Genomic DNA, 14,814 nt, shown 5'->3' with positions numbered 1-14,814 from the left:
ACAGTACCAGACCCAGTCCTCCTACATGGTAATTTATGTCCGTGCCCTGCTGGAGACCCTTTACCCGTGACCCTGTTTAGAGAAACATGCCGCCCTGGTCCTTGCATTTGCAGCATATTCAGTGGTGCGCACTGCTGCGATCCACCTCGCTCAGTCAGGAGATCTGTTCACGGACGTAGCAGTGTCCCCACTCCCCAGCACACGCTCCATCCTGTTGGACTGCTCCAAAGGTGCAGATTCCTGCTTGCTCAAGCCTAAGGACGAGGGCACTGGGGGAGACAACGGGCAAATAATGGGCCGATACTCATAGCACAGAAATGACCCAGGACCCCTGGCTTACCCCTCTTCTCTGTGCTCAGGAGTTTGCTGCTTGGGATTGCTGCTACAGCCCCATTTGGGATCCAAGGGCAGCCCTCTCATCCGGATGCCATTTCTCCTCAGCTACACCACTGCCCTTCCTTGCTTTGCATTCATGCCTGACAGGTCAGGACCCACTCTGTGATGCCAAGGATGACATCTCAGGCTCAAGTAGCTCAGGCTAACTGAGAGGCAGAGGGGGTTTCCATATTTCCTCATCTGGCTGCCCTTGGTGAGGTGGCAGACATGCAGTTGGAGCTCGCTGGGAGCTTTGCCTGGGACTTCACCCTGGACAAGACTTTGCCCCTGGGCTTGAGGGGCCAGGACTGCCATGGCAGCGCCCATGAGCTCACACAGGAATGAGTGAGGTCACAGGATCAGGATCTGAAGAGCCAGGGAAGAAGTTCTCAATTAATCCAGGTGAGCCAAAACAGCATGGTTATTCCGGTGACAACAGTCCTTGAAGGTTTCCCTATTTGTTCCTAGGATTCTCCTTCCACACAGAGAACAACAATCAGCAGACCACCCGGACCCATTCCCTTCACCAAGCTTAAGAGTCTGGAAACCCCAGAAAGTACCAAGCCCATCATTGCATTGAAACCTCTTCAATTCCCACTCTAGGCTCCTGGCCTACCCCGCTCCTTACAGGAACATCTCTGCCCCGTGACAGAGCAGGTCACCGCTGCTGGTGGAGCTTATGACAAAGTCCACATCCAGGATGCTGGACAACATGAGGACGAGGTGACAGAAGCAAGAAAGCACAGTCAAGGCCCGGCAGTCTTGCCAAGTGTGGAAATGGGCTTGAAGAGCAAGAGGCAGAGGAGATACAAGGAACAACCATGGGCAGGTGCTTTAGAACAGCGCTTCTAAACCCATGGGTCCCAAAAATATGAGAGGGTCGCCAACAAACTTTAAAAATGGGCCAATAAACTTTAAAATGGATTCTCCTTTAAAGGAAAAAAATGGGAAACGGTGGGTTTTCCCTTACAGGCTGGCAGAGTTCTAGCCTGCAAGGGGCTGCTTGGGGCCCCCCATGCCCCAGACCCTGCCCCACACACTGGGTGGCTAGGGCCTAGGGGTGGGGGGCAGTGGGTTGGAGTGAGGGCACTTGGCCACGACTGGCCATCAATGCTTAAAAATGTATCCTGGTACAAAAAAGGTTGAAAACCACCGCTTTGGAAGGAGGCACAGTGCTCTCTCCAAGGACAAAAACCATCTGCCTCTATCTATTAAGAGATCCCCTGATGACGCAGGAGCTTTGTCTACAAGAATAACCCTCAGCCACCACTGTGTGTTACTTGTGCAGCTCTGCTGAACAGCACAAGAACGTGCTCATCCCCCCCGAGGGCCCTGTCCATTTGAATCCTTTTGTGGGGGCATAACCTGCCATGGCAGATCACCCATCTGCCTGATGCTAATTCTGCCTCCAGCCGTCAGCCCCTTTGTACAGGCAGAAAGAGCTGTTCTTTTAAGCCACAGCTAGCTAGCACTCATAGGCGCCTTCTCATGTGCCGTGGCTTTGGTATGCAGCACTTGCTGAAAGGTGTTGCTCACATGCTCCACACCTTGTAACACCCAACTGCATTGTTGGGCATCATGCACTAGTGGCCTTCTTGTCCTGGAGCCGTGGGGCATGCAGCCTTCAGCAGGGCTCCTTGTTGCTTATTGTCTGTCTGATGGAAGCCACAACAAGGCTCCATGCTTGACAAAGCTTGGCCCTTCTGCCTGTGCGGTGCCAGGCCCTGTGGTGGAGGGCTCAAACTGGCCTTTCCCATATCATTGTGCTCTCGGTTACAAGGGTGTCATCCCCAGCAGTGCCACTGAAGTTGATGGAGCCATGGACATGCAGCAGCATGACTGGAACAGATTTTGACTTGACAGATGCAATCTTCAGCTCCACAAAGTCTCCTGGCAGGGTTGGGGCAGGGAAAAGGTGCTTTAAATTTTCCTTAACTCGGCAGGGGAAGATTCATCTAGTCTGACTCAATTCCCCCCAGGTCTACTCTCCAGGAGTATAAGAGCAGAAGGCAGGGGTCTGGGAGGGACCTGGGTCTGTGTGTAATGGTCTGTAATGGGCTGTGTGAAGCCTAGAGAAGGTAGAGCAGCCTGCAAGGGGGAGGGCGGTGTATTAAATGGAGGAAATTCTGACCCCAGTGAAATCAATGAACCTTGGCCAGGGTTTCACCCCTGCACAAATGCCCACTCCAGCTTCCCTCCTGCAGGAGGGCAGGATACGAGGCCTAAGCACTGTATGTGCCATAGCAGTGCTGAAGAACATTAGTCATACCTTTCAGTTCCATGGCCACCTCCACATAGGACTGCAGCGTTGCTAGAGACACGGCTTCCCCTAAAACAGACAAAAAGGCCTGGTCAGTAGCGGTGCCAGTGCATTACAGACAGCACCTCTGCTACCGAGGCATCAGGCACTGTCAGCAGGGGGGCAGCTCTGGATTATGACCATGTTTTTCCAGCATCTCTTACTGCTTCCAGCTTTAAGACCATCCGAGGAACCACCACAGTATTCTGAGGCTGCAAGACATCAAGAATGCTAGATACTGCAAGGGCCATCTTCCACAGAAAACAGACCACATCTACATTGTTACTGTGCTGTCATTTAGTACTTGCATACCCACATGCTAAATGACTGTGCAGTAACCAGCATACCTGTGGAGTGGCATCCCTGCATGGCTTCCCAGTGATGCAGACTGTGCAGTAGCTTGTTACTACTGTGCAGTAGTGTCGTGTCATAGTTCGTGCCCTGTGATGCTACCGCGCAGTAGTAACAAGCTACTGCACAATAAGTGACTCGTGTAGATGCGGCCACAGAGAGTTATCCTGGAATGAGGCACCCCCTGGAGACAGCAGAGCACCACTGCGTTTATTTTGCACTACAAAAGCTCAAAATATTTCATTTTCGACGGTTTTGCTGCCCCTAGATAGAGTCGAATCAGGATGAATCAATTACAACTCTCAATCGAATTGCATTGCTTAGGTCTGGGAGGGTACCCGAGGCCTTGGAGAGAGATCAGTTTAACAGCTTAAGTCAGAATAAAAATCAAGGCTCATCAAAACGGAGAGAGCGAAATACGACTGACGTTTAGGTGCCTGTACTCACAGCTGGTGTAGAACAGCACCGCTGTGTGGCCAGTCTCTGTCAGGGCCCCGTGAAACGTCTCCTCCGTCAGGGTTCGGATGAGGTCTAAAGGGAGTTCTCTCTTCCGGTCTCTGTGAATGGCCTCTACCACCTGGTCATCTTGCACATCTGTAATTCAGCAGTAGATGAATGCACAAATGATGCTGGAATTCACTGTTTCCAAGCATTTGAGTGCAAGGAAAAGACAGATTTGGGGGAGGGGGGTGGGGGTATTATTATGCCCTGTGAAGCTATGTGGCACTAGGTTATTATTCTGTCCTATGGCACTAGGTGCTGTACATACCTATTAGGAAAAGACAGTCCTTGCCACAAAGAGCTTGCAACAGGTGGCTACAAGGAGAGGGCCAAAACGCAGCAGAGCACCAGTTCCAATCAGAGCATGAAGCAGCAGCTGTTACTTGCTCCTATACCATTTGCTACTCATCGGACACATCTACACATGCAATTAATGTACATGAATAAAACTCCAATGCTTGTTGCTCTGGAATTTATTGCTCCCAGGCACACTGTTTGAATGCATGGCTGGGAGCAACTCCAGAGCAATAAGTTCCAGAGTTTACTCATGCACAGCACATTAAGCCAGGTTGGAGCAGCTCTGGCTGTCAGGGAGTCCAGGGGTTTAGCCTGCCAGCCTGGAGCTGCTCCCCAAGCTCAGTGTGCTGCAGAGGGGCTCGTTGGGGCACAAGGATACTGCAGTGTGGGTCTAGGTGGCAGGCAGCCCCTGCACTGAAGCACCCTCATGCCCTAGCCAGCTGGGGCAGCATCAACACATGCACTGCTGCAGAGTAAAAAAAACTCTACAGCAAGATAGTACTTGTATAAGTACTACTCTGCTGCAGAGCTAATTATTTTACTCTAGCCTAATAGCAGTGCACATGTAGATGTGCAGATGCTTACTGTGCAGCTAATTAGTCTACTGCACAGTAAACGTCTACATGCACTCATTTGAAACTTAGTGCTCCACTGAAGTGACTGGGATTAGGCCAATTTACATCAGGGAAGGATAGGGGCTGCAGAGAAGAGAATACCCTTTTTCTAGGATACACATTGCATTTTTGTTTGTCTTGGACAACTTCTCGTCTTACGTGGGCTCTTGGTTTCCCTGAGAACTTGCATGAAAGGATTGGAAACAGACAGTTTGTTTTTTCCAGAAAACAAGTGATTTTTAAAGCACAGACCAGGTGAACATGTACCCCTGGGCCTCCTGGCCAAGAAAAGTGGAATTTGAACACAGAGCTCAAATGGGCTCTCAAAGAGACAGCAGCCCACACTTTCCAAGAGACTCATGGTTTATTTCAGAGTCCTGACTTGCAGTGTCCCAAAGGGGGATAATTTCAGCTTGTGCTGGGCACCCAGCTTCCAAAAAAATCAGGTCCCTCTAAGATGCTTCAAATTGGACACCTAATAATTTAAGCCCCTTGTTTCACAGGTTAACTCTTCTTAGGATGTAAAAAGACGACACATTTCTTCTAGCCTTATCGCCATAAATAGCAGATAGATGACAACTCATTGAGCTGTGGCAACTTTGCCCAATCTGGTGGAGAATTACTGCAGGAAGAAACCAGAAGTAAAACACTACTGGGGTAAATTACACTGATTTATGTTTCATCTATCCACTTTTGTTTAGGACATCCATATGCTAGAGGCAAGCAGGCTTGCAGGTCATCCAGCAGCAAGGCAGAGTAATAGCTGTCTGCTTGTGTGGGCAAGCTCAGGACACCTGTATGTCTGCCTGTTCCTGAACCTCCTGTCATTTATAGCAGCATACAAAACCAAGGACATTTACACAAGGGCACGTGCCCATCTGTCCACAGCCTTCACAATCCATTAGCACATAGCTACATATGCAAAGAATCCCAAACGCCAGCACTACCTTTATCACTATTCTCTTTTTCTTCCTCGTCTTCTTCCTCCTCATACTCCTGGAATTGTTCCCCTTTCAGCTTATTTTCCACGAGGGCAATAATTTCATCGGTATCCTCCAAAACCAGGTACTTGATGGGCACACCCTGGAGGAAAAGTAAAGCATCAGCTGTGACAACATATTTGCTTTTGACTGTGCCCAGGAACAGCTGGACTCACTACAAATTAGACAGAGCTACAAGGGTGTCCTGTTTCAAAATCAAAGGGACCATACAGCCCCTTTTCTGGAACTGATAAATGCTCCTGAACCCAGAGCTAAGACAAATAGGGAGTTTATACACATGCAGCAAAGCTGCTCCGAGGTGCTGTAATTAAAGCGCATCAGAGCAGACTTGATTAATCAAGTCTGCTGAAACATGGTAATTACTGCTCTCCAGCAAACTCCAGCGTCTCGTGCATTAGCATCCCCATGCTGAAAAATGGCAGCGGGGACACTAATGCACAAGACCCTGGAGTCTGCTGGAGCACAGTAATTACCATGCTCATTTGACGAGCTTTAGTTAAAGCACCACCGCCACTTTTCAGCACAGGAGTGCCGATACATGAGATGCTTCAGGTGCTTTAATTACAGCGGCTCTTGGAGCTGCTCTAACTAAAGTGCCCCCCACACACTCCTGAAGCATGTGTGTAAATGCCTGTAGTGTGCAGACTGATGCCTAGAAGAGCTCCATTCAGCTTGGCCTGTTCCTTGAATGGAGCCCTTCTAGGCACCAATCTGCCCCTGCTTGTCTCTCCTTTTGTGCTCTCATGTAGCACAAGCAAGGTAACATAGACAAGAAAGGGTAGCTCATATAGCACAGACTAGTTGACAGTGGAGTTTCAGGTCACCCCTAAATAGCAGTGTAGATATACCTTCTCTGGCCTTGATCACTATAATATCATGGTATTAAGGGTTGTTAACCTCACAACAAAGCCCTGTGTGACAGGAAAGTATCCTTCCCATTTGCCAGATGGAGAAATGAGGCACGAGACATTTTCTCTGCCTTCTGCCAAACAAAGGTGAACATTTCATCTCCACCTGGGAACCTGTCACAAATGGTCTTCCTGGGGAAAACACAAATCCCTGCTAAAGGAAAGAATCTGGGTTGAAGCCAGATTATCATTGAATGAAACCAAGAGGGCAACCACATTGATTTATATTCTGACTTTCCCCTTGTTGCATTGGCTTTCCCTTCTTTATGTGACCTTGCACTTGTAACATAAGAAGGCTGCTTTAGCCTCCTGTATACAATGGGACCTGCTGGCTCAGAGACATAAAAAAAAACAGATTTTGAGAGAATATTAATTTTTAATGAATTGCACTGTGGAAAAAATTAAGTGGAAAAATCCCAGCAGTTCATCCCACTGGCTCAGAGGGCAGGATCGCAGCAAGTGCGTGTCACTCACCAGCCAAGTGGCACTCCTCATGGGGAAGGGAGATTCCCGTCTAGTCCTGCCTGCCTTGGAAGCACACGAGTCATTACCTTGCAGCGGTTGGCACTGATACCTCCATCAGCGCAAGCTAGGTCAGGTCCTTCTGCTGTTCCCCACAGTCTCATTGCGCCCTGACCAGCCAAACTCATTTTGTGCCTGTCCTTCTTTTCCAGGTCATTAAGAGCTAGAATAAGTAATGCTAGAGCTGCCGGCTGACATGGACCAGCCTGACTCTTTGCTTTCCATCTCTTCATTAGTTTTGGACATCACTGGCTGCCTCTCACCCAACCATGATTTGGTTTCTTAACTAGCTGCTTTTCAGGGACTTTGTTAAAGGCTCTTTTAAAAGTCCAGATCCTTGGAGACTTCTATGGGACCAGCTGCCAGCTCTCTGCACTGGGTACTTCATTGACATTGAGATGCCTAGCTCCCCAAATAAATGCTTGCTTCCTCTTGACTCATGAGATCTTGGGGGCACCAGGCCTGGGCAGCTGTGCCATGACCCACCTGTGCACTTACAATCTCCCCCCCCCACAAACAAAACAACAACAAAAAACCCTTTCAAGCCTTGAGGGGAAACTGTTAAATAACAGCAAGGAAAACTGCTGTGAAAAATCCCTTGCTACGTTTGCCGTGTTCAGAGACATGCCATGTAAATAGAAGGACTCACCTCCTCTGCTGTCTTCAGAGCAACATTAGACTGGAGAAGGACATTCAGACCCAAGGAGTCCCTTTGGAGATACAAACATGTCATGTTAATGAGGATGGTGCAGGATCAGGGCCCCAGTACCCTCCTGGCCAGTCACTATGAAGTGATGTCAGCAATGGACATATCCCCCCAACCTTTGCCTTTCCCCATACCCTGTGGCCCAGCCTGGCCTGCTGGAGGGCTTTTGTCTCACATGCCAGGTTGCCCTGGGGCAGTGGGGCATTGTGCTGGCAGAGAACCAGCCCAGTTGGTCCCACTCAGTCCCACAAGGAGCTTTGCTGCCAGCCTCCTGGGACAGAGGGGCTGGAGCTCAGAGCTTCCACTAGCCGCCAACCACCAGTGTCAGTGCCCAGGCCCACATGAGAAGGTGGCAGTCCTGGCACCCAGGCAGCATTGGCAGGAAAGGTGCCCACACTGCATGGAGGATGCTCAGTCCCAGCCTTGATCCAGTGCAGTGGAGTAGAAAAGCTTCTGAGGGCAAACTGGGTCTCACTGAGGAACAAGGCTCTCCAGAGCTCCTGCCACAGCCTAAGGCTTCACCTGCTCAGGATGGCAGGACAGCTCAGGAAGCCCTGCTCCCAGCACGGCTTTGCCCATGATGTCACTTGCCAACCCCTGCAGAGACAGCTGGAGCCCCTGGGGTGGCATCTCTGAGCATTACAGTGGAGCAGGAGGGCTAAGCTGGGGTACGGCCTCAGGGCAGGGGTAGCCTCTCTCTTTCCCTTGTGCAAAGGGACTCCAAGGAGGCTGCTCTAGGCCGGTGCCAGCACCCAGGTCTCAAAGCATGCACCAGACACAGTCCAGAGCAAATCTCAGAGGCCAGATTCCAGCTCCAGAGCATATTGGCAGGTACGGATGGGCAGGGCCGGGCCGGCCCGCACCTTCCCAGGGTGAGATCTAGACAAGCTTATGGGCCCCAGGCAGGTCCCACAGGGCACAGCCGCCATCCAGCGCCCTGATAAGAGTACGACTGATAGAGACCTCTGGGCCCTAGGGGCCCTACCCGGCACAAACCCATGTGGTCACAAATCCCAGCCCCTTCTGGGGGTTATTTAGTCTTCACTGAAGAACAAATCAAACTCTAGCCTGAGCTCTCTTCCCCAACCAGCTGGTGGTCTAAGGGCTCTCCCTGTCAGGCCTTCTGTATGACCATGCAGTTGCTCTGACCCAGATCAGGGCTGGGTCATGCTGCCTTCCCCCTGTGCAGCTGGATCAGAGACAGGTCAAGCCCTCCCCTCCTCACAAAGCCAGGGTGGGACCAAGCCAAGCCCTCTTACCCCTGCTGCACCCACCCCAGGTGCCAGAATGAGTCCACCAGCGCTGCTCATCTGGCCCACCCTGCAAAAGGTAGAGCACCACTGCCCAGGAGCATCACAGCTATACCATCACTCTAATGCTGCTCTAACTGTGACAGCATGACACTGAGCTGACTTCGATGTAACAGAATCCAGCCCCAGCTCACAAGTTCTACAAACAGTGTCCCAGCCACACACACGTCTCAGGAGACCAGAAACCCGTCTGAGCCAATGTACCTTGCCAAAAGCGCAACGCCCGCTCTCCCCAGCAGCTGCCATGCAACAAATTCTGCAGTTCTGCGGTCAGCCTCGTAGGTCTCTTTCTGACTGAGGATGAACACCAGGGGCAGGCCGAGCTGCAAGTGAACTGTTGAAACTTTCTCAGGATCTGCAGCAACTTCAGTCTGAAGGAGAGACAGAGTCACGCAGTTAGATGCCTTCCCAGCATGCATGAACAAGGATGCTTAGGGGACTTGCAATCCCTTACAGTAACTAGGTTGTCAGATAGTGTCCATGGTCCTCCTATAACAACCAGATCCAAGCACAAGCAGAACTTGGATCACTGTCCTCTTTGCCTGCCCATCAGGGGCAAAACCAGAATGGAAGAGCCTCCTGTGCACTGGGCTGCTGGGATTTTAGAAGTTAATAGAATCTGAGGTTTTAAGGCCAAAAAGAAACATCACAATCATCTGCAGTGACTCCTTGCATAACTCAGGCAGCAGCATCTCCCTGAATGAATTCCTGTTTCAAATCCCATTACCGTGGTCAGATGGAAACCTCTTTGTTAGAAACACAGCTGGATGGGACCGAGAAGCTCCCAGGGATGAAAAACCCACCATGAGACCAGGAAAATTGTTCCGAAGGGTAACTGTCTCCCTGTCAAAAACCTCTGTGCCTTATTGTCCTTGCTGTCTGTGATCTAGCACATGTGGCTGCCACTCCCATTTGTTTGAACCAGAAGCCAGCACCCAAATCCTGCAGGCAGCACTGAACCTCTTATAACATGCAACATGCCCTGGGTTGCCTTCCCTTCCCATTCCCATTATGTTGCATGCCCCAGCAGGGACGTTCCACAGGCTGGCCCATTTCATTGTGTCCCATTCTCCCCCTTTTAAATTCCCTCCCCTCCCCTGAGGAATTCCTTTGCAGATGTAAACTGCCTGGGGCCCAACAAGATCAGCTACACAGTGGAAGTGGAGTGGCCACACAATGTGCAGCTCTGCTGCATAGTAAGCCACTCTGACCTAGCCAGAGTCACTCCTCGAGAAATGCAGAGCATCTTTAGGAGGGCTCTGTGGGCCAGAACATGTGCCTGCCTCCAGTTGCCAGCTTCATCTCGGGTAGTCGTTTGCCCGGTGTAAACCAGCTCTGTTGTCTCCTGGTGGGTGGGCACCGCAATGCTGCCTACAGCAGGCAAGCAGCTTAGGAGAGCTGGTCATGTGTCCACTCTTACCATAGAGTAAAATCCAGGAAAAATTTCCCCCTCGCTCTTGCGTTGTGTCTGCACCCTGAGGTCTGGTGAGGAAGTCTGCCTAGGGAAGTTGTGGAATCTCCATCACCGGAGGTGTTCGAGAAGAGGACGGATAAGCACTGGTCAGGGATAATCTAGATATAGAAATGCCAATGTCCTACTATGGGTATTCCCCATGCCTCTGGACTTTGCTGACTGCTGCATGAGTCTGGGAAGGAATTTTTCCCCTCCTGCTGATACTTGGACCCATGGATCAACTCCCTCAGACAAACACTGGCTGCTGGATGCAGCCCTGACTGGGCCATGGCAATGCTCCTGCTGGGACCAAAGCCAAAGGTTCTTGGGTAAAAGATCTTGCCCCTCTGATCAGGATCAGACTGATTGCCATATTTAGGGTCAGGAAGGAACTTTAACCCATGGTCATACGACCTGGAGGGGGTGGGGGGGGAGGGGAGGGGAGTTGCCTCCTCCTGTTCTGGAAGTTGTTTCCCTCTTCCTGGGATCTCTCAAGTATATTTTAACAAAAACTTTGCAGCAACAGGACATTGGCCACCATGGTCCCCCTGCTTTATCTGTGTCAGGTTTGGGTGTTATGACTTGTGATTGTATCAGGGTTGACTGGGCAGTTTTACCAATAGGTTGTTTGGACAGGGCTGATCCTGCCTCCTGCAGGAGGTTAGACTAGATCATCTCTGGAGGTCCCTTTCAGCCCTACTTTTCTATGATTTCTATGATGTCATGGACCCATTGAAATCAATGGGAGTTTTGCCATTGATTTTACTGGGGTTGGACTTTCACTCCTGATCCTGTCTATAACACAGCTGTAGACTACCCACCCTCCATGCCCTCAGCCCTACCCAAAAGACTTCAGTGAGATACAGCTCATGGCAAATAGTACCACAATAGGTGCCTCCATCAGCTTGAGATACTTGTGGATGTTGAGTGTGCTCAGTGGCTGCTCCATGGGAGTCCTTCTGCATGGCTGTGTTGGATCCATGACACGCTTACAGTGGCAGAAGAAGAGCTGAGCAGATAATCCATCAGTATCCTCAGTGCTGTGGGGGAAGAAAAAAAAAAAAATATATAGATATAGGTATATTGAGGTTGTACTCGATACTGAATTTAATATCCCCTGAGGAGGGCAGGGCAGGGTTCAGGGCTTCTCCGTCCCCTTTCATGGGGTTCCCAGGTCATGTTCACATAGCAAGATCAAATGCTGATTTGCTGTAGGCCACGTGCAGATGAAGAGTGAGTGAACTGGAAGATCTGAGGAAGGGCAAGTGTCCTCAAAAGCTTGCAAATAAAGGCTTTTTTTGCAAATATCTAGTTGATCTAATAAAAAAAAAAATAACACCTCTGTCATGAGTTCTGATTCCTGGAAAATCTAGGCTCTTTCCCAGCTCTACTACTGGTTTCTGGATCACCCAAGGCAAGTTGCTTCCTCTTTCTGTGCCTCAGTTTCCCCATATATAAATCTGGGACAACGGTACCAGTCTCGTTGAAAAGGCTGTGTCTCTCCATGTCTGATAACATCTGGATAGGGGACTAATCCTGATGAATCCTGCTTTTGCAACAGGACGGCCACAGACAACCAAATCCTAAATTGGTGTTGTGCCAGAGGTACCAAAGGCTCCTACAGTTTACACCTGCTGCAGGTAACTGGCCAGATAATTCTGCTTTTTCCTAGTGCAAGGAGAACAAGAGCATAACATGGGCATGCAGAAAGAATTCAAAAGGCCAAGGCATGAACTGAGATGCAGCTAGCAAGGAACAAAGAGTACTCTGCAAGTATGTCAGGACTAAGAGGAAAATCAAGGATTGTGCAGGTCCCTTCCTGAATGTTCAGAGTAATTAAACAGGGGGTGAAGCAGAGAAGACTCAAGTATTTATTGCATTTTTTAATTTCAGTCTTCATGAAAAATGTCAGCAAGGAGATGATGAGCAGAGTTGGGAGCCAGGAGAACGAGCAGTCTAGACCAGAGGAAGACCAGGTAAGAGACGATGCAGAGAAGCTGGAGGCTTGCTGGATTGCTAATTGGCTGAAGGGTCGTACTCAGAGGGTGATGGTGGACGGGTCATATTTGACCTGGGGGAAGTGGGCAGCAGAGTCCCCCAGGGCTCGGTCCTTGGGCCCGCACTGTCCAATTTCTTTACCAGCGATTTAGACGACGGGGTGAAAAGCAACCTGTTCAAATTTGCTGATGATACCAAAATCTGGGGTGAGGTGGGCACGCTAGCAGGGAGGGAAAGACTGCAGAAAGACCTGGATAGTTTGCAGGGGTGGGCTAACAAAAACAGGATGCGTTTCAATACGGACAAGTGCAGGGTGCTGCATGTGGGCAGTAGTAACCGGCAGCACACTTGTAAGATGGGAAACTCCATTCTTGAGAGCACAGAGGCAGAAAGGGATCTTGGAGTCATCATTGGACTCCAAGATGAACATGGGCCGACAATGCGAGGTCACGGTCAGCAGGGCTAACCGGACCCTATCGTGCATCCACAGGGGCATCTCAAGTAGGGCCAAGGAGGTGATCCTCCCCCTCTACGTGACACTGGTCAGGCCGCAGCTAGAGTACTGTGTCCAGTTCTGGGTGCTGCACTTCAAGAGGGATGTGGCCAACATGGAGAGGGTCCAGAGGAGGCCACCCACATGGTCCGGAGACAGCAGGGCAGGCCCTACAATGAGAGGCTACGGGACCTGAACCTGTTCAGCCTTCACAAGAGCAGGCTGAGGGGGGACCTTGTGACAGTCTATAAACTCACTAGGGGGGACCAGAAAGGTTTGGGGGAGACCTTGTTTCCCCTAGCACCCGCCGGGGTAACAAGGAATAACGGTCACAAGTTGTTGGAGAGCAGGTTCAGATTAGACATCCGTAGGAACTACTTCACAGTCAGGGCGGCTAGGATCTGGAACCAACTTCCAAGGGAAGTGGTGCTGGCTCCTACTCTGGGGGTCTTTAAGAAGCGGCTCAATGCCTACCTGGCTGGGGTCACTTGAGCCGTTTCCCTCCTGCCCAGGCAGGGGGTCGGACTTGAAGATCTACGAGGACCCTTCCGACCCGACTTCTATGATTCAGGTTGGAAGAGCCAGAGGGGGTGCACCCAAGGGTATTGAAGGAATTGGCTGAGGTCATTTCAGAGCCATTGGCTGTCCTCCCTGAGAACTCATGGAGGTTAAGTGAGGTCCAAGATGACTAGAAAATGGCAAATGAAGTGCCTGTCTTTTAAGAAAGGGAAAAGAAGGATCTGGGGAATTACAGACCAGTTAAGGAGTCTATTGTGAAGCACCTAGAGGAGAACACAGTGATTGGGAACAACCAGCATGGACTCAGCAAGAGCAAGTCATGCCAAAAAGTTACAGGTTCTGTGGTGGGTGGAAGAGCAGAGGATGTGATATACCTTGACTTTAGCAAGGCTTTTGACACTGTTTTCCATGACATCCTCATTAGTAAGCTAAGGAAATACAGACTAGGTGAAAGCACCGTACGGTGGATACATAACTGGTTGGATCACCATATTTAATAAACAGTCATCGTGTATTGATCACAGGTGTTAAGAGGTGCGTTTCCTGACCAGCAGAGTTGGGCCAACTTCTGTTGGCCAACTTCCCTCATGTAGAGGCAGCTGTGCTTTGTTTTACTGCTAGAGATTTTCCCAGTTTTACCAAAGCAACACCAAGCATAGCTTGACTGGTATGGCCACATCCACCTCCTGCAGGAGGCACTGTGAGGACTCATTCATTCCCATATGAGGTGCTCAGACACCACAATAATATGGGCCATTTAAAGTGAAGATATATGGACCAAAGCAAGGCTGGGAAAAAAAGAAATCGCTTTTAATATCGAATGGAGTTAAGCACCCTCATTCCTCCCAGGGGAAGTCAGGCTCACCTCTTCTCAGCTAAACCCCACAGTTCTCAGTGGAAAGTAAGGGTCTGGAGGCCCTGGAGGATCTGGGCTTCAGTGTCAAGTCCGCAGCTTGGTCTGATCTTCAGCATCCACTCCCTATGTGGCAGTTGTGGGATTACAGCCCTCAACAGTATGAGTGGCTCTATGGGTGAACCCTGATATGCCTCTTCTGCATGATTACAGGGTTAAACCATAGGAGTTTAAAATACCAAGGCACAATATGGCAAGTGATGGGCAAAACCCTACAGTTTAGGCATAGGGGGTTGGTTTCAGGGCACTGGGATACAGGCAGTCCTCAACTTAAAATGTTTCCTGTTACAACATTTATAAATTGACGCCCTGTTTCAACTTTCTGATGTCAGTTTAGACTTTACAACACTTGATCTGATGTGACGCCACACCAGCGAACAAATTCACTGCGTCACCCATCTCCCTGGAGAACATCTGTCTAAACTTCCTTGGACACTTTCTTTAAGCAGCAGACAAGACTCCAGAAAAACCTGCAGCCGGGACCGTTGAGAAGACTCCAGCCAAGAGCCCTTCAAAAAGTCCAGCAAAGTCACCTCAAAGAAGTCCTTCCAAAT

The 14,814-nt window shown here is 50.1% G+C and overlaps 1 protein-coding gene across 5 annotated transcripts in view; it reads right to left on the bottom strand.

Annotated features, from left to right (window-relative positions):
- TXNDC16 (thioredoxin domain containing 16) overlaps positions 1-14,814 on the bottom strand; it is a 66,542-nt gene that overhangs the window by 26,420 nt on the left and 25,308 nt on the right. For 4 of the 5 annotated variants that reach the window (XM_059723408.1, XM_019495840.2, XM_014601302.3 and 1 more), the window contains 6 exons: positions 11,221-11,377; positions 9,089-9,255; positions 7,518-7,578; positions 5,385-5,520; positions 3,473-3,619; positions 2,645-2,704 (listed from right to left, as the gene is read on the bottom strand). In XM_059723408.1, coding sequence (XP_059579391.1) covers positions 2,645-2,704; positions 3,473-3,619; positions 5,385-5,520; positions 7,518-7,578; positions 9,089-9,255; positions 11,221-11,377 — 728 coding nt within the window. The remainder of the gene's footprint in view (positions 1-2,644; positions 2,705-3,472; positions 3,620-5,384; positions 5,521-7,517; positions 7,579-9,088; positions 9,256-11,220; positions 11,378-14,814) is intronic. The other variant, XM_059723410.1, reaches the window with a different exon arrangement.

Source organism: Alligator mississippiensis, chromosome 2 (assembly GCF_030867095.1).
Source record: "Alligator mississippiensis isolate rAllMis1 chromosome 2, rAllMis1, whole genome shotgun sequence".
NCBI lineage: Eukaryota > Metazoa > Chordata > Crocodylia > Alligatoridae > Alligator > Alligator mississippiensis.
The sequence above is the reverse complement of the archived record's forward strand: the minus strand, read 5'-3'. Positions and strand labels throughout refer to the sequence as shown.